The following is a 21,315-nucleotide window of genomic DNA, read 5'->3' as shown; positions in this document are numbered from 1 at the left end:
ATGAATTTACTACCGATGAACTTCGGCCGACAGCAATAAAAATGTATCATCAATTCTATCTGATGCTCTTTTTATATCGCCGGGGTAATAGCGAGTCGAAGTTGCGCAACTTGTAAATCAACTTTTATTATTGTAAGAAAAATTTGTCCCCCAAACGAAAACAGATTTGGCAACAAAAGAGTACTAAGTGCGGAGCGGAGGCGGACCAACAAAACAGATGAAAAAAATAAAAATAAATAAACAGTTCAAACCGCGATTAGAGTGGCAAAAGGGTGGATCGTAATTTACGTAGTGAACTGACGAACAATTATGCATATTATTTAGGTAGCGTAGTGCGTCGGCGTGGAAGTAATACGTGAAGACGTTAAGGGGTGAGCGCAGTTGACAGTTTGATTGTATCAGACGCGTTGTTGATATCAAAGGGTCTCGGGCGGCTGAATGCCGTGCTTTTAGCGGTTGATGATATAATTGTGCCATTTGTTAAGAAAACATTCGATAATTCGACATGATAATAATACAAGAAACATAATACTATACGGAAAATTATAGAGGGGTAATGGCAAGAGATGACAAACGTCGTTGATTATTATATAATGCATCGAGCTAATTAGATAAATACATATAAACACACAAATACTGCATTTATAATAATTAATCAAACAGATAATGTTAAATACTAAATTGGCACAGCTCCATTCATAAACGAAATAGTTAATTAAGGAAATTAAGATAGTATTTTAAACAACTTCAATAACTTCTCTATCTGTAAGGACAAATATCAACGAAATAAAATATAGCCTTTGTTACTTCACAATAATGTATCTTTCTATAAGTGACAAATTATTAAAATCGGTCCATACATTTCGATTCAATACAAACAAAAAAATCATTCCTCTTTATAATATTAGTGTAAATAATTATTTATATTTTGACTAAGGGATGATCCCTATCTGAACTTAGTACGTTTCGACACAATTTAAACAGTGCTTTGACAAGCAATTTGCGCAAACATTATCACATCACATGGATGCACTTGAGATAGTGTCACGAGGAATTAATTTTGATAATATTTATCTTTCATTTGGATACGGTTCGCAATTATAATCATCAGTCGGTTCATCTTAACACATATTTACATACCTAATCTATATGCATTGATGGAGATAGTTCTGCGATAAATTTTCCAAACTCAACCATTTATTCAACTAGACTTCGTTTAGAAGCGCTTTTGGATTGTCACTAAAGTTATATTTTACTACAAAAAGCTTTGATATATGCATTATACATTATATATAATATAAGCTACATGGATGAGTTAATTTAATTATGTGCCTTTTAATTCAACATGTAACAACAGATCAAGTGACAATCTTGTAGTGACTAAGGAACATCACAATATTTCCAAACTAGCTTACCGCCCGCGGCTTCGCCCGCTTTGTCTAAAACCTAATAAATTATATACTAAAACCTTCCTCTTGAATCACTTTATCTATTAAAAAAACCGCATCAAAATCCGTTGCGTAGTTTCAAAGATTTAAGCGTACAAAGGGACATAGGGACATAGGGACAGTGAAAGCGACTTTGTTTTATACTATGTAGTGATTATGTTATATTATAGTGATATTGGTTACCTACTATCATTTATTGCGATTTCACTATGCATACCGAATGACATACTTACATCTATATGTGCAGTTTTGACAAACGGTCCCAAATTTTTCAGCATTTACATTTTCCTAAGCTTTTCTCAGCTCACGTGGTGCCCCTTGGTTTTTTAAGCAACACCATAGTAAACTCTAAGCACAAAACACCCTGCTGTGATGTAAAATCGTTCGTGCCATGACGTCAATGTGACTTTTATTGCAAAAAAATATTTTTTAAATCTCTGTTTTTACACGTTTTTAGTTGCAGTAGAGTTGATGTCCGTATTTTTGTTTGTCACCTCAAAACTTTCGAATGCCTATACCGATTTAGATGCTACTTTTTTTTAGATAGTGCTCCATTTTCACCAAATTTGCGGTCTTATTTTTGACATCTCAAAGGCGGTTAAGTTTATTATTAAAAATGCTCAACTGCGTATATGTTTTGCATGAGCATATTTTTTACTTTAAATATTATTAGGTATAATTACTTTAATTAATTTTAATAAATACTCACTTAATAATTTCGGAATTCGTTAGTTTCGTTCGTTAGTGTTCTTCTTCTCTTCTCTTCTATTCTACTTGTAGGCACTCTTTACTCTTAAGGCACTCTGTTTGGCGTGTTTGTATGTCCGTCTATTTCACATCTCAACACCTGAAACAAATTTATATAAAGGTCTATATTTTGATCAAATGATTGGTGATGTTATTCTAATTTCGCATTAGCTGAAAAAATAAATTATCGATTTTATTAATGTCTATAATAATGTTCTATTTCTGTTAATTTAAGATTGGAGGTAAGAGCTGAAAATCAGTTTCCATGATCTGATGAATTTAAATTTTTATTTACTCAGTTTATTATATATATTATTTCACGTAGAACATATCCTGTTGTTATATAGGTAGTTGGCTATCAAAGTTATCTATAAATAAACAATAACAAACAATTAATTAAAAACGTAGTAATTAACTAGATACATTATCACCGCGTCTAATCAAATAACACAACAACTTACATGTAGAAATTATAGACTTTTTAACGGATTTTAAACGCGATTTAATCATTATATTATTTTCCCGACGTTACTTACATGTAAGTAGGTGATATAAATGATATTATGATATTATTTTCGTGTGTGTAAGAAATAAGAATGTATGTTTGATACTGTTTCACGCAAAAACAGCTGATTAGATCTATATGAAATTTGGTAAGCAAGGTACATACGATTATAATCAATCATCATCTTCTAACTATAGAAAACATACCTACTTATGTCCTTTACCTTGTTCTAAAATGTAGAAAACTAACGCCACAAAAATAAAAACTTAATGGTCTTCACTCTTCATACATAAAGGTAATAGAAATCACTGTTTAATGCTCCCTTAGGGCGCTTGTGCACTACAAGGAATTTTACTGTCCGGCATTCCGATTTTTTACGGTCCGGTATGGCATGAAAAAACCGATGAATTGCTTGTGCACCTGTCCGTCTTTACTCGGATCAGTGCGGTACAGTTCAAGGAAGTTTGGCGGTATAATGCTATCATAAATGATTGTTTTTGCATTTTACAAGAAACGAGTAAAAAATATAGAAGGTGAAATATTATATTACTTCGTTATAATAAAAAGTAAAGTTCCGTAAGAGATTTAAAATGCGTGTTTCACTTATTTATTTTAATCGGTGACGAGGAGCTAAAGCTATTCCCACTTGAACTTTAACTTACCAACACTTACTTAGATAATGATTAAAGGTCAATGCTTGGTCAATGTATATAAAATCACAGACTAATAATAATATACCTACTACGTATACAAATAAAATAACAATACCGACTTCTCAAATCTCATTGCCAACTAAAAGAAAGTAAAACAAGAGCTTGCTTTTAATTGGCATATGCAGTAAAAACAGTATAATCCAAGCAAGTGGGCATTCGAAAACAATTATACCTACAGCGACTCGTAGACACAAAAAACCATCCGGAATAGGGAAAAGTAAAATGTCGGACAGTAAAATTACGTATAGTGCACAAGCTAGTATATAGATTAATGGCGTGCCATACCGGACCGTAAAAAATCGGAATGCCGGACCGTAAAATTCCTTGTAGTGGACAAACGCCCTTAGAGTATGTATTAGCAAAATGCTCCCCATCGAATAAATTTATTCGATGTCAAAGTTGAATTATTAAAGTTTTTACTACGATTATTACATTTATTTACCACATCTAACGTAGAAATTTCAAAGCATAAAATTATCTGTATATTTTCACGTTGTATTTTCATAGAAATATTTAAAACATTTGATCATCGTATAAAACTAAATATTAAATTAATATAAAACCTAACCTAACCTATTAGGTATTTCAAGTTGTAATCGTCATCACATGCTTACGTTTCCACGTCATCACATTCAATAGTCCGGGATACATCGCCCATTTTTGCAAGTGATTACTATCAAGCTAATTTTTCGTGAGTAGCTTTATTTTGATGAGATGCCCAATAATTTCATGTACGAAACTCTCGATTGTGGTAGCTTACAGAGGTAACAAGGATAAAAATTTTTGATTTGACGGTTCTCAAATATTTATTACGCAATTTGTAGGACAATATGTCTGTTGAATTATATAAGTATTAAATAAGTGAAAATAAAAAAATCAGCTGGTTAGTAATCATTTATGATGACTTCGTTATCGATACACATTGGAAAGGGGGACTCTTTGATCAAGCCATAGATTTTGTAGGACAAATATTTTTTTTGAATAATTTAGATAATTATCTTGACATTGAACAAAAAAAAACATTCAGTTAGTAATTAATATTTGAGAACTATCAAATCAAAATATTTTATCCTTGTTTCCTCTGGTAGCTACCACAATCGAGAGTTTTGTACATGAAATTATTGGGCATCTCATCAAAATAAAGCTACTCACGAAAAATTAGCTTGATAGTAATCACTTTCAAAAATGGGCGATGTATCCCGGACTACAACTCATATTTTATTATCAACATCACCCTATAGATACATCACACCAATTCCACCTCTTTCCCAATTTTAACATCCCGGTATCACCTATAACTTTAAACACTCGCACAGCCAGCAGGCGCCGATCTCCCCGGGGCGGCGCCGCGCCGTCCGGGCGCCGGGCCCCGCCGCCGCGGAGCCATTTATGTAACCCGGGAAAACATATCCGTCCCGGGAAAGCGGGCTTGTTTGTCCGCAATGATAAGTAACTAGTTTTTCGCGGCTTGTCTAAAACCTAATCACTTCTGTGTCACTACATAGTATAAAACAAAGTCGCATTCTCTGTCCCTATGTATGCTTATTGCGTTTTTTTGTAATAGATAGAGTGATTCAAGAGGAAGGTATACAATTTATAAGGTTTTCGACAAAGCGGGCAAAACCTTCCTCGAGAATCACTATCTATTAAAAAAAACGCATCAAAATCCGTTGCGTAGTTTTAAAGTAAGCATACATAGGGACTTTATCTTATGCTATGTAGTGGTGAGTGTATATTAGTAGGCATACCTACCAAATAAGAACTAATTTGTGTCATCTATGAAATTCACTAATTAACCGCCTACTTACTCGCCTTTCTTGTTAATCCGGGACAAACATCGAATATTGATAGGTATTTTATTTATAGTTTTTCTTATGTTTTGAATTGATAAAGTGATAAATACTTAAATACTTACATAAAAAAATTAGTAGGTAGTTAATTCGTCTGATTTTTTCTCGTTAGTAAAATAATCTATCTTTAAGGTCTTTGAAGGCCTTAATTTTATGTACCTATTAAGCAAAAATAAATTTATAAATTGAAAATTCAAAATAAACGTGTATGTTTGTTTTTAACACAAAAATTGAATAGGGACTTTTAAACGCGATTTATTCATTACCGAACACAATGCAATTTGCAGCGAGCGCGCTGCGTTGTCAAGGAATAAACTGACCTTTCACAAATAAAACGCGATTTAAATCCGTCAATACTCAAATTCAAATGACCAATCATATGTGCAGCATAAAAACTGTGCTAACAATTAAATGTGCACACGCCGTGCACATAAACACAACTATTATGTTAAATAATTCATGTCGCGTAAACCGGTTACATTGTCATGCGCAAGAGTCGGTGTGGCACGCGTGTAGTGCAGTTTTAACTTATTTTTTTTTGCAACTTATTTTTAGTGGTGCGCCCCTGCTTTTCCCGTGGTACATTACATAGCCAATGATATTATAAGTAAAAAAGTGTAGATAAGTTATACCCTCGTTAGTTGTGCACTCTGGGAGTGGTACTTTAAAATGTGGCTAATTGGTCACATTTTAAATCAGTTGTTTCTCTATAGTATTTTCTGATGTTTGATTTTACGCGAGTATTATACATTTAGAAATTAAAGACTTTTTAACGGATTTTAAACGCGATTTATTCATTCTATTATTTTCCCTTTCCTATTAGTCTCCCCGTGACCACGCTCGCTGTAAAGTGTTCGAAACGTCGGGAAAATAATAGAATGAATAAATCGCGTTTAAAATCCGTTAAAAAGTCTTTAATTTCCAGTTGTTTCTCTTCCGCTCGCGATAGTTGAATCATGTCATCTTCTACTTATAATTTGTGTAAAAAGTTATTGAGATACCTAATACTTATTAATTTTTGGTGACCATTTTGGTTCTGTTCTTTTACAATTCTTCGAAATTGTAATTACGTAAATATTATGATGGTTGTTTGTAAATAAATTACAGAGTTATGTTGCATATAAATAATAGCACGAAAGTCAAATATTTGCCTATAATTGTGAGAACTGAGAGGCCGAATGGTCAAGGCATAAGCGGGGGCGCGGGTTTGAATTCCGTCATTATTATTACGTCACACCGCCCAAAATGGTACTCACCATCGATTGTTCTAGTAAAATATACAACTTCTTTTACTACCTTCACTTTACTTACTTACTTTAACTCGGACAAAGTCGCGGGCATCTCCTAGTCTTGGAAAATCCTTTCAGTCATAAGAGATTAAAAAAATAAGGGCATGTTTATGTAGTAGTAAAATAAAATATGAGGGCAATGTCGAAACGGACCATCAAACAATGTGCATACAGCCTAATTATCTTATCTAGTTTTCGAAATAAGTGAGAAACAATTACTGTTGTAACTTTGTGAAATGATAGGCTGTTTGGTGATTGATGCTAATATAATTGTTATGAACCTTTACCTACTGTTTACAAATATTTCTTATTATTAGACACAAAAATATAATTTCGCCATAAAAATACCTAAAACATCTGTATCTATGAAAGTAGGTATGTTTTGGGGAACTTCATTATTGTAATAGTTTAAAAATTAAAATGAATAAATCATTCATGCGTGGGTCCAAATATAATTCCAAAATAAGGTAAGTATAGGTATGCTTATACTATGAAAAGTCGAACTACGATTTTTCAACGTTAACTTACATGAACCAAAATTGTTGCAACTAAATAAATCTTCAGTTCGTAATACATTATGTATCTACCTAGCGAACATATCCACGGCTTGAAACTAGCACATACATTGATTAGCACTCATTCCATCATGCAACACGCATCAGTTACGTCAAGTAGTCCAAAAACTTTACGCCTAATTCGGACACAAGAGCGAAACAACCAAAAAACCATAAAACAATAATCATACAGCAGAATTCATGAACGTTCCCAAACATTATTGTCAGGAGAAGGATGTTATGAAAGAAAAGCTTATGAAAAATGCGCCAAAAAATGTAAATTAACGGCTATTAAAAATTCATTCGTTTGATAATTTGCGCAAAGACAGGACGTCTTTTGGTCCATATCGCTTATAAGCAATCTCTGTCAGACAACCATTGAATCGGGATAAAAATTACTCGTAATCCTGTTAATACCTTTAATGCGAAAGTTTGTATGTTTGTTACTAATTCACGCAAAACTGCAGAATTTTCATGAAATTTGGCACACCCATAGGGAGTAACTTGGATTAACACATATGTACATAATGCTAAAGTATTAGTTATTGATATCCGGTGATAATCGTCCCAATTTCAAAGAATTGAGCTTTCCACATCGATACTTTACCAAGTATTAGGTACCTTATACCGTGGGCGCGCCCTCACGACACCCACGGAGGGCTTAGAAAGTTGTCACTTGCTGTTTCACACCCATTATAGCCCTGATCTTTTTAGTTTGTATAATATATTTTCTTTAGGGATTTTTATACTATCTACAGACAATATACGGATAGTTTTTCAGAAGCTTCGTCTGGTTAAATATTCTGTACAACGAATCGAAACAGCAAGCAAATATGTTTTTATTGCTTAAAAAGAGGGTAGATCAAGAAGGAATTCTTAATACATATATATATGTACTTGTAAAAGAATATTTATTTGCTCATGAGTGACATGACGTCATCAACCTTAGGTCCAATTATATAATTTATCATTATCAAATAATCAATATTATCTCGTAAACAATGTCCTTCCTATATCCGTTTTACTTTAATTTACAAAAACATAAAATCGATTATGCACTATTTCCAAACAAGCTTGTTTTTACAAGCCTTTTTACTAGATACAAATCGCCGTTTTAAACCGGCTAGCCATGTCAATGCAACGTCCGTGACATACAAACAGATAAACAAATATGGTAAAAAAAATGTTTGGAAAAAATAACCGTATGTAAATATAAAATAACCATTCATTCTCATATCCTAGGTACATGATTTTTATTTTTTAGATGGTTGCATATAAAAAAAAGACGTGGCACTCGGGGACTGCCGCGGTAAAGCTATCGCATAGCATGCCTTCAAGCCACACCTCCGTGCCCGTCTGAGTGGGGAGCGTGAGGTTTTTTTCGTTACGGAATTTCTCGATTCGGTCCCCGCGCTCAAGGCCCGCGATAGAAGCTATGCAATAGCTTAAAAAATATGTTTTTACTAGAAGTGGTAAGAAATCAAAGGTATGAAATATGAATATACATATACAGAAAACAATACGCATGGACCATCTAGAATCTGTCCTTGGTGGAACGACTGTCCACCATATAAAGACACGAGGAATGAAGTCATTGATCTATCAATTAGAGCTAGAATATTAATTATCGAGTTTGAGATAACAAAAGAATATCTACACTAGTAATACAAATCTGAATACTATGTATTTGAACGCGCTAATCTCAGGAACTACTGGACCGATTTTAAAAATTCTTACACCGTTGGATATGTACGTGATCTCAAAGTTCCATCTTTATAGGTATACAGGCACAGAATACTCAATAGTAGTTAACGCAACGACAGGCAAAGCCGGAGATAGTATAAAGTCTCCAAATTAGAATTAGAGGATAGAAAAATTTACCCGAGGAATTAACTCATAACTGCATTTAATTTTTGTTACTTTTTAGTTTTTTTATTATATCAGAATCTCTATTCTTGTTCCAGTCTTATTTTTAAGTTTTCTTTCCCTGTGTTTTCTCCGCAAATTGAATTATTCTCATTATTGAACCGCAATATGAACATGACACCAATAATAATCAATGGTGACACATCCCACAACGAAACAAACATACAATAATTAACAATCCAATAATAATACACAAAAACAGTACCAGTACGTCATCTCCATTGACTACCTGCTGACTACTTGCTGACCCATTAAGGTAGCCTTGGGGATTGACTCATTTACCGCTTCATATCAAACGAGTATGTGCAACCTCGTTTTCCTTAAAAAATTGTGAATGTCTTTTAATTTAGTTATTTAGCTCAATAAATCTATACTAATATTATAAAGCTGAAGAGTTTGTTTGTTAGAACGCGCTAATCTCAGGAACTACTGGTCCGATTTGAAAAATTGTTTCGGTTTTAGATAGCTCATTTATCGAGGAAGGCTATAGGCGATACGACCAACAGGAGTGGAGCCACGCGGGTGAAACCGCGGAGCGCAGCTAGTAATAAATATAGTTCAATTCATGAAATTATTCTTTTGTCACCGATCCTTGATAGTTAAGTGTACAAAGTTTGAATTGTATCTGTCCGTTTAATGTGGGTCAAAATCGAGTCTAAAGGAGTCGGTTACATACAAACATACAAACATTCACTCAGGAATAATGCAGCTATCTCCGTTTTCACGTTTTTTTCGTAAGTACCTAGATGTTTTTTATTCAAATTCAAACAAAAATCAAATCTTTTACTTTTAAAAATAATACTTGCATCACAAGTCAAGGCAGATTACTTCGACCTTTGCGCACCTATTCTAAATAGCAAAGAAGATACCGGAAGTCAATCTAGCTGTAGCATAATTAAACCAGCAACATTGCCACCGACAGGAACCGAACACCGTTACTTTCGCGAATTGTTGATGCTCAGAACCTGATGTTAACAACGTTAGTTATACATACAGGCAATATGCATGTGGTTTGCTTGGTGACCCTTTTCATATAGGAGGACCATTAATTAACATTTAACATAGTAGGTATTAGACGTAACTTTTGATTTAATATTTTTGTGGATGAATAGTTGCCAATGTAGTCGTTATTATTTCATGTCTGAACATGCTTTTAAGTAGGTACCTACCTATCCGATGAACAGATCGTTATCGATACGTGTTCCCAAACATAAATCTATGCCCATTGAATCCGCATTCAAGATATAGGAAGAATATCTATTATCGTAATGAAGTTAGTTAAATACTGAAAAATTGAGAATTGGACCTCTCGATCAGTCATCACGCAAAGACCAATAGCAGTGAAGCAATGCGGGTAAAACTGCCGAGCACAGTTTTTTCTATAATCATTTCAAACCCCATACATATATCATCAAGTGAATATTTTGCAATTTACGTAGGTAATATTTCATAGTCCATACATATATCGTTTCGATAAGCGCCATTTTTAAGTCGGTTTATCACTCAAGCCTTTCATACGAGTATGAGTTTGTTCAAAAACTGCTGACCAAGGCAGTTTGTATCATATAGCGACCGCGATATTGCTTTAAAAACAGTGGCTTTGAGAAAATCAGGTCAAGTGCAACCGCGTGTCAGACATAGTGATGTTATAAGATGTTTTCTTAGTATTAACGTATTAAAAGCAATTCGTCATTGAGAGAAGTGTATGCGCAAAACCGCTGAATCGATTTCGATGAAATTATTCATAGCGTTTATAAATAACTATTCATTTTCATTAAAATATAATTATTTGTGGTTATTTTATGTTAAAACTAGCTGTGCCCCGCGGTTTTACCCGCATCGCTCCGCTCCTAGTGGTCTAGCGTGATGATATAAGCCTATACGGCTATACCTATAGCCTTCCTCGATAAGTGGGCTATCTAACACCGAATTTTTCAAATCGGACCAATAGTTCCTGAGATTAGCGGGTTCAAACAAACAAACAAATTCTTCAGCTTTAGGTATAATATTAAGTTTCAATTAAAAGGCAGGTCACTTTTAAACAAGAAAAGTTTACCGCCGTTTCTCAGAAGCCTTCCGAACCGGTGGTTACGTAATGTGATGTAAGACATAATACGCAATGCAGATTACTTATAGGCTTTAATTTATTTTGTAGCAAGTAAGTTAGTTCCAATAAAATGAAACATTTTTACAATTACCAAATACCGCACTTACAATTTGCTAATAACATCTTCTAAAAAAACTCAATAGGTGGTACACCTTGAGTCTTACCTATTTAGGGATGTGTCCCTGGGGTATTCAACATATTGTTATAACCTGCAGATAGCCCATATTTCACAGATCTTTACAAAAATATAGACGTGTCTGTGCTTTGTAAAACGACGACATAGGTACATACCTACCTATTTTCTAACTAAACGCGTCAATACTTAACTTTCGTATGTTAACCAGCAACAAGGCTCGTAAGTCTTAAAAATACCACAGGCTCTCCTTCATATCCTTAATAATATAATCTCCTTACTTTTACTCAAATAATAAGATGAATAGCATGAAGCATCCCAACACGCTTCCATCACGGAACTTGTGAAATTAGGATTCTAAATATAGTTCCGACGGTAGTTTATAGTTTTACTGTGTTCTACATACACCGGTGTTGCCTTTGTCGAAACTGATACAAAACTGTTTGTACTATAGAAATGAAAGACCAACGGATTTTAAACGCGATTTATTCATTACTAGCTTTCCGCCCGCGGCTTCGCCCGCGTTTTCAAAGGAAAACCCGCATAGTTCCCGTTCCCGTGCGATTTCCGGTATAAAACCTATCCTATGTGTTAATCAAAGTTATCCTCTATATGTGTGCTAAATTTCATTGTAATCGGTTCAGTAATATTTGCGTGAAAGAGTGAAACACACACACACACATCCTCACAAACTTTCGCATTTATAATATTAGTAGGATACCTACCATTTTCAATATGTACCTAACTAGAGAAAAAACCATATTTAACTACATTCTCTACAAAGATGTAACAACCAATTATGATCAAGTCATTGAATTATACTATCAATGAACGCTGACCATGTTGGGTCTGCGTTGGTGTACATAGCAAAATAATGTGTTAATAATCTTACTTCCTACTAAGTAATTATCTTTACTATCTGTAAACTGTTTGATTAAGCTAATCTCAAGAACTACTGATTTCAAATTGTAACATGTTTTTTGTGTTGGTTCGTCCATCTATTGTGGAAGTCTATAGGTTATATACGGTGATAATAATATGATCGATCGCAGGTAGGTGTAACTGTGTATTATGAATAACACAGTATAAAATCATTATTGACACAATAAACAGTAAAATCCATAATTCTTATATATAAAAATGAATCGCAAAATGTGTTGGTAAGCGCATAACTCGAGAACGGCTGAACCGATTTCGATAATTCTTTTTTTATTATATTCCTTGAAGTACGAGGATGGTTTTTATGTAGAGAAAACGTAAATATGTACCACGGGCGAAGCCGGGGCGGACCGCTAGTATTATAATAAAACATAGTGTATCAGGCATATAGAAAACTAGCTATTCCCTGCAGTTTTACCCGTAGTGCTCTGCTCCTGTTATGTTCGTATTGCCTTCCTCAATAAATAGGCTATCTATAACCGAAAGAATTTTTCAAATCGGATCAGTAGTTCCTGAGATTAGCACGTTCAAATAAACAAACAAAATCTTCAAATTTATAATATTAGTATAGATGTGTTCTAAAATTGTTATGCATTCTACATTACAATACAATTAATATTCCATAACAATTTTTAATAGTTTAACATTGCATCCTGTATATTATCAACTTAAATAGGTTGAATTTTATTTATAAACTAGCTTCCGCCTACGACTTTGTACGTGCATCCCCGTTTTTCCCTGTTCCCGCAAGAATTCCGGGAAATCCTTTCTTAGCGGATGCCTACGTCCTAACATCTACCTGCATGCCAAATTTCAGCCCGATATGTCCAGTGGTTTGGGCTGTGCGTTGATAGATCACTATATCAGTCACCTTTGAGTTTTATATATATAGATAAAATTAACGAAATATCAATAAGGTCAACTAATAGTTATTGTACCATATTATTTGGCAAATGTTGTGCCAGGTGATCCTTGTCCCTTAGGAGTATAAAACATAGTTTAGTATTATATTTACCTAAACAGAAAAATTCATAGAAATTGGTCAAGTTTTCCGGAGGAATTTTGTAAAAAATACTGTTTTGGGTTATTTTTTATAAAATGAATACATTAGAACAATTTTTTGTTTTATAGATGTTCAATAGGTACATTATGTCATTTTTTAACCTTGTTGATCAATAGAAGGAAAACGTAAACATGATGATGTAAATGATCTTGAAATAATTTAAGTTTCTACGATATGAGTTTAAGTTGAATTTATTAATTCTTATTTCTTGGAAAGATGTTAAATATTGTGAATTTGCAAATAATTTTCAGTAAGGAAATTTTAGAAACTAGCTATGTACCTTTGACCGCCTCCTTGGTACAGTGGTTGACGCGTGAGCGTAGAACCGAGGGGTCCTGGGTTCGATTCCCGGTGGAGACGAAGAAAAAAAAAAATGTCTCGGTCTGGCAGGACACAGAAGGCTGATCACCTACTAGTCCCTAAAGAAAATCGATCAGTGAAACAGATGTATGAATAATGCATCTGCCCCTTACCCCACTAGGGGACACGGGACTTCACTTTATGTACCTTAGTAATTGCTAATTATATACCTCTTTACATATAGAAATTTAGTTCCACTTTATACAATTGGGATACCTTTTATTTGGTGTCTAGAATCATATGTTATACAATATTATTTCATAATGGATAAGGCAATTTATCTTCTAAACGTTTAATTGAATTACTAGCGGCCCCCATTCCAACGTAACACCTAAATTTACTTTAGCCTTTTTAAAGTTCGTTTTTCTACAACTGGTGCTATTTAGAAATCTGATGTCATTACTATATGGGTTTATGTAGGCGCTAGCAAGGCCATGACAAATTTAGTTATTGTTTAAACGAATTACTTGGATAAATTAACTTTTACAACAATTTCTTGCAATTTTATCACAACTAAATGCAAGTAAAATGCGAAAGCTCCAATTAATATTCAATTTGTATTTAAATGTCAACAATAAAAATTATTTGATCGACAGGAAATCGATGAATGAGAAATGTACCAAAATTGTTTCCCACGCCCAAAACTCCATATAAAACTGAAATAATGTCGAATCCAAATTCCATACAGCTTTCGATCGATATATTTATACGAAATCCTGAAAGCTCCATACAAGATGGCGGGAATATAACCCGACCAAATGAAGTAGAACGGGAATAAGTGGAACGGCAACGCTAATGACCCGACCTAAATTTGGACGGGTTATACGTCTGATCAGACAGATGTATGGATTCTTATTTCGTACTCGATTTATATAAACATATGAACATTATTAATATCTCTACGCATTACTTTTGTCGTTATCTTCATTTACTTACCGTTTCCGTAGTTGTTTGGGACTTTTAAAACCACAAAACACTTAATTTTTAACACAAGCACTCACACGCCCTTCAGTATGTAACAACATCACGAGAACACTGCGCCCTCTAGCGCAGAGTTAATTCGAAATATTCTTCACCTGACGCTAAGTTCACACCAGTGTTAATTGAATTTTGCTGGTTAATTAACACTCTGTTTATAATAATGCGTGTATTTCATTAAATTTGTGAGTAATAGATAAGGGAATGCGTACTCGGATGGAATATGTTTTAATTCATGAAGCGCATAGCTTCAATTTAGCCGCGGTTGCCACATTAGAACTGAAGTATTGATTTTGTCCAACGCAGCTGATTCATTGTGGCCCTACGTAATCAAGAGAGCGAATTCGCGCAATTTTGTAATACGAGAGAACGTCTGAGTCATCATTTATCATTATTTTTGCTCTATTATATATACAATAACATGCTAAACGGGTAGAATCTACTCGCATACCTACATTAAGCGCGAATTAAAAATGCTGATTGAATTGAATTGATTGAATCTGATTAAAATTTTTAAATTGGAATTTAATATTTATCTATTTATGTAAATTGTTTTATGGTTATGAACTGAAAAATAACAATATCTAGTAAACTAGACGGATGTAGACACCTTCGTTTTCACGCAAAAATCAAATCAAACCATCACCACTCACAAGGACTGAATGTAGGTGTGTAGATAAGTTTTATAAACAGTCCTTAAAAAATCTCAAACTTTTTAATTGTGTCATAGCTAGGATGTAGCTAGGTATAACATTTAAATAAAAATCGCGCTTGAGTACCTCTGTATCTCTATAACTACTTATAAATGTTTCCACATGGAGGGACTTGATAGATGATACGATTTTAACTGTTAATGATAATTCAAATATCAGTATAATGCATAGCATGCCTATACGGTATACCCTTTATTAACGATACAAAATCATTCAAAATACTAAATTATTTCGATTTACGAAAACAATATCATCAAATTTAATATTTCCTTCCTATTTGGTCGTACAAGCAGACTTGGCACGTATCTTGCTATGACAATTCGGGCAGGCGCATTAAATCAACAGCTTTATGCTTGGCTTTATGAATGCGGATGTCAATTGGATATACCGCCTGTAGGGAATAATATTATAGTGGAATTAATTTTTTGCAATTTTTCTAATAATTTGATGCTGGCTCTATTATTTTAACGTAGCTTTTAGTCATATGCGGTTCCGGTAGTTATCTTCTTATATATAAAAATGAATCGCAAAATGTGTTGGTAAGCGCATAACTCGAGAACGTCTGAACCGATTTCGATAATTCTTTTTTTATTATATTCCTTGAAGTACGAGGATGGTTCTTATGTAGAGAAAACGTAAACATGTACCACGGGCGAAGCCGGGGCGGACCGCTAGTTACTTCATAAATGCATGTATTGGTAAGTAATAAAATAAAACTTTTAACAAAAAACAATATATTTTAAATAAGAAAAATTATCCATAAAACGTAGTATGAGTCAATTTCAAAACCCAAGTTGCGAAATACGAAACATTTGTAAATATTGCCAATTTAACTTCACAATCCCGCGGCTTGAGAGCCAGCACACCCGCCAACTTATCCCCTGTGTACAAAGGTCCGAATTCATGTACGAAACAATCTTCATAATCAGACATGTCTACACATATTAAGCTCTCATCTATTTGTACACCAAAGCTCTCATAACATCGGCTGTTGGGCGCGAATTTCAATTCGAAACTGTCAAAATCGTTTATCAAATAAACGCGCCTGTCCATTGTAGATACAGTTTTCCAAATGCTTGCATCAAAATGCAAAACCTGTCTTTCGTCGAACGTGGACGAGCGTAGTGTGGTAGGTAATTCTATATTGAATTTAGCAACTGCTATATCATACATGGGCATCGTGTTATTCGGGTTAAATTTTTCGTGTATCCTCCAATACAGAATTGGGTATGATGCACTGATATTTCTCGCGAAGTCATGGAGTAAGAGCACTCTATGCGTCGCGCCCTTTTTTCTGCAATGCGCAGAAGTTACGATCCATTTTACGAGGACGACGCTTGCAAAACAGGCGAATGACCATTGCGAGGACGTATTCCTGGCGATAGCAGCCACGTATGGATACCTTTCTGCTATAGACACACTGCTATTATCATTTAGAGAGATAACAGCTATGGATTTAGCGACATGGTACACTCCAGCGCCTGGCAAATAGTCCCGTTTTCTCTCTTCCACGGTTATTTCTGTTGCAAATTTGACCATAACGCACACAGCCATGATGGCAACTAATACGATTGCTGTTAAGATAATACATGCTGCTTTCATGTTCTATTTTGTGGGATGCTTTCATGCAAGATGCAAGTTGTACATTTCTTGTGATTGACATATTTGTGGCAATGATAATTTGACATTGATTAGGAATTGCTCTATCTCTATGGTAAGGTTACATTCAAACTCAAAACTCAAACATTTATATTTTATTCAATTACCTAGACTTCTTATAAAAGCACTTTTGAATCGTCATAACTAGTGTCTCAGTGGCAACCTGCATAAACTTATGAAAAGGAATTTGTATTCCCTACAAATTCATCGTAGATATTATAGATTTGCCTGAAAAATAATCAGATTTTTTAACATTTACAACTTATCAACTACATTCTACTGAACTGTGAACACAGTATTAACTATTTTCGTGGTAAGATCAAGTATTAAAAAAAAAGACGGGTTGCACTGGGGGAGTGCCGGCAGAAGTGAAAACTTGATTATTAACGTTGAGCATGTTTGATATTTTGGAATGGTAATTGGGTAATTGGTATCCGTCATACGCTTTTTCGATCAGGTCACGTGTCCTGACGCGAGCTTAACATTTTATACCCATTACAGAAAAAGTGCTCAACGCCGCTAAAGCAGTTTTCACTTAAAAAAAACTACTAACAGATAGGTAGTTGGCTACGCCTTTGAAATTATTTGAACTTCATTTTTTCTATGGTGCTTCTAATATCATTAACTAAACGTTATTTTTCATTAAATTCTAGAAATATAATGCTAAAGATATCTACTATAGATAAGTGAATTCTCTAATATGCTTTGATTATTTCAAAAATGCAAATACAATTCAATCCTCGGACAAAGTATGGTATGTGTCACATGACAACTAAACTTAGGGCTGTGAGAGCTTTGCAAAATATTGACCTCTCCATTGATTTGCTAAGTGACTATCGGCTTATCGACCTTGATTTAAAAGTACTGGATGAGACTAACGTAAATTAAAGCTGGAATGAAAATACGCGTATTTACAGAAACTAAGTACCTATCTATGTACTACACGTGTACTCAATTAAAGTTTTAGTCATTTGCTGTGTTGATAAAATTTTTGTTTAGCAATATAAGTTCAAAATGGAAAATTTTAATATTGAATTTTAAAGAAGTGAAGTAGTTACATAACTAACTAAATTGTGTATTGTTTTTGTTGTATTTTTTAATTAAAAAAAATAGACTTTTATAAGAGTGTCTGTTCATTGAACAGCTTTACCAAGGATAATAATTTGAGGGAGGTAAATAATAGTCAATAGAGCTAAAACAAAAAAAAATGGGATTACATTAAGAAGTGTAAAAGTTACCATATTTTATCTCTTCCAGTACTCTACATCAATAACAAAAGAAAGGGATTGACTGTATTTGTAAAGATTTGTTCACCACGCTACGTCGACGAGGGCCCCAACTCCTAAATGATATTTATGACAACCACGACTGTTACATGGTGCGTGGATTCTTTTAGACGATTACTTCAATGGGGGAATGAATATTATTCATATTTGTGAAAATTTTAGTTTGTTTTTGAAATGTGCAATTTTTGTATGCTTCGGTGACCACACTGTCTGTAAAGTGTTCACATAAATCGCATGTAGCATATTCTAATTAATAAATAAGTAGGTAACTTTTAAATTAGTTTGAATACTTTTCAGTTCATCGTAACAAAACTATACTAATATGTACTAACTACTAATATTATAAAGCTGAAGAGTTTGTTTGTTTGTCTCAACGCGCTAATCTCGGGAACTACAGAATTTGAAAAATTCTTTCGGTGTTAGATAGCCCATTTATCGAGGAAGGCTATAGGATATATAACACCACGCTAAGACCAACAGGAGCGGAGCCAAGTGGGTGAAACTGGGGAGCGCTAGCTAGCTAGTTATCATATAAAAAATCTAATCTTTTCTACTTGTCTAAAAACATTTTTCAATATTTCTCTTATCGTAAGAAGTAGGTAGGTAAGAAACTACAATGTTTCGCGAAAATCAAAGCTAGCAATCAACCCTCCGCGAATAAATATATTTTATATAAATTATATTATCTACAGAACAATAAAAACATGTTACGATTGGGGTTGCTATCTCTATCTGTTTCGATATGTTTAGGGAGATATTATAACTGTGCGAAATAACTTGGCAAAAGTTTCTAGTTTAAGTTGTTTTTCTGTAGAATTCCACATTTAAGTTTTTAAGGTAGTCTGGAAGAAATAGCTACGTAACGATAAGATTTGTGCATGTTTCTCTTATTATTAATATTTGTTAGGTAGGTACTTATGTGAGCAATCATTATTTACTTAAGTAGGTAGTACGAAATTTATTCGCTTGCCGATGTTTGCCTATCTGTCTCTATGTATGGTGAGATCTTTAAAACAACACAATTGATTTTTATGCGTTTTTTAAATAGATAGAATGTTTCTCTATGAAACTTTTAGTATATATGTATTTTTTATGTTTTAGCCAAAGCGAAGCCACCGGAAAAAAATACTTACTAAACCTGTCATTTTGAAACGAGTAGGATTTCATTATTCTTGTAAAATGAAGAATAGCAATTATAGATTTTTTTTTGTATCTATTACGTCTAACTCATATTAAGTTATCTAATTATCAAAACAACCCCTTCCTAAACTAAACTAAATTATATTTTTTAACTGATTTATCTTCTAAACCCATTAGAGTTTCCACTTCATATTTCACCGCTATTTGGCTGTGATTGCTGTTAATTCATTAGTGCGATGTAACAGGGGTGTTTATAGTTATGAATAATATTTTTATTACTGTAGGGGAGGATCCCGGTTTGCGATTTTCGTGACGATTTATGAAATACTTTGGGGATGTGATTGGCTAGAATTAAGTAGATGTGTTTTGTTTTTTCTTGTGTTTTAATTCTATAGAGTTAGTAAAGAAAGCATTTTAACGGATTTTTAAAGCGAACCTCACATGACAACCTTTTATTTAAAGATGATTCACAGCTGTTGACTGACATTTTAAATCTGAACGTGAAAGTGTATTTTATTTTCTTAAATTTGGTCCAAATTCTATCCTTTTATAATATTAGTATAAATATTTATTGTAACGTTGATCTATCTTAACTATAATGAAAATGTAACAGGTCAAATTCAGTCCATTTTTGGTTAAATGAAAATTTATCAAAAATGTATGCGTGTACTCGAGTACCTACTCACGTAAGAAGTGAAACTTCTTTATGACCTTAAAAATGTCACGAGTATGGCGTAACGCAAAAATGTCACGCGTACGGCGTAACGCAAAAATGTCACGTGTACGGCGTAACGCTAAAATGTTACACTAAATTTTTGTCCAACCCCGATAAAGAAGTTTCACTTCAAAAAAAAATATCGAGCACTTATTCAAAAATAATTTTAAAAGTTATTATTTAATGTAACTACGTTTTAACAAACCATAGTGCTCTAAATAACAAAAAAGATACCGCCTAAAATATATACTATGCTGATTCTACAGGGTGTCCCACTATTGGTATACTAAGCTCAAAGTAGGTTATAGTTTTGCATACGCTGACTACGTAAAAAAAAACTTATAAAATTCCAGACGCATTGTTTTTTCAAATAGATGAATTCTTAAAACTCTATGTTTAGTACACCCATAACAAGCAACTCGCCCAACTTTGCCACCAGCACGTGAGCTATCGTTTAAGATTATGTTTTCATAGCCACATGCTCACATTAGAGAAGCGGTATATGCCGGCTGCGCGAAGCTAGAGAAGAAAACATGGATTTTTAGGAAAAATTTAGCAAAACATTTTTGACGTAATTTTGTTGTTTAAGTATTTTTTACGTGATCAGCGTACCTATGCAAAACTACAAGTCCCTTCGCGCTTAGTATAGGTACCAATAGTCGGACACCCTGTATATTATTATGCAAAAATCTCTATAAGTATGACAGCACTTTGAACTGTGACAAACAAACAGGAATGGTGTTATGCACTTAGCGTAATGAATAACATGTTGTGTAATCCGGTTATGCTCGGATTTTCTGCTGCTAATATGAAAATATGAAGATTAATTTTGTTTATGGTTTATGAAGAAAATAAGTTGGTGGTGTTATAAGTACCTATGTTCTTTATTTTTACAGTACTAGATTTCCGCCCGCGGCTTCGCCCGCGTTTTCAAAGGAAAACCCGCGTAGTTCCCGTTCCCGTGGGATTTCCGGGATAAAACCTATCCTATGTGTTAATCCAAGTTACCCTATATTCATTGTAATCGGTTCAGTAGTTTTTACGTGAAAGAGTAACAAACATCCATACATCCATACATCCATACATCCATACATCCATACTTACAAACTTTCGCCTTTATAATAGTATTAAGATAAAGATTAAGATATATGTAGGTAAATAAATAACTAATTCATAATAATTCTTTATTT

The 21,315-nt window shown here is 33.7% G+C and overlaps 2 protein-coding genes across 2 annotated transcripts in view; both read right to left on the bottom strand.

The window, feature by feature from the left end:
* Positions 1-14,908, bottom strand: part of LOC149896407 (talin-2-like) — a 94,731-nt gene extending 79,823 nt beyond the window's left edge. Inside the window, exons 1-2 of the mRNA XM_090117382.1 lie at positions 14,571-14,908; positions 2,158-2,295 (exon numbers count right to left, since the gene is read on the bottom strand). The gene's annotated coding sequence lies outside the window, so the exon portion shown is untranslated. The remainder of the gene's footprint in view (positions 1-2,157; positions 2,296-14,570) is intronic.
* Positions 14,909-16,078: 1,170 nt separating this feature from the next.
* LOC149896406 (kallikrein-5-like) lies at positions 16,079-16,927 on the bottom strand. Its single transcript, XM_090117516.1, has one exon. The coding sequence runs from the start codon at positions 16,925-16,927 to the stop codon at positions 16,079-16,081; it is 849 nt and encodes a 282-aa protein (XP_089973642.1).
* Between the last annotated feature and the right edge of the window lie 4,388 nt (positions 16,928-21,315).

Source organism: Colias eurytheme, chromosome 28 (genome assembly GCF_061535395.1).
Source record: "Colias eurytheme isolate Ceu_HAF_F1 chromosome 28, ilColEury1 Martin Lab GWU primary, whole genome shotgun sequence".
Taxonomy (NCBI): Eukaryota; Metazoa; Arthropoda; class Insecta; order Lepidoptera; family Pieridae; genus Colias; species Colias eurytheme.
This window is presented reverse-complemented; position numbering and strand designations above follow the sequence as displayed.

What these genes read in the sequence shown, in the direction of transcription:
- LOC149896406 (XM_090117516.1), bottom strand. Translation starts at nt 16,927, where the DNA reads ATGAAAGCAGCATGTATTATCTTAACAGCAATCGTATTAGTTGCCATC.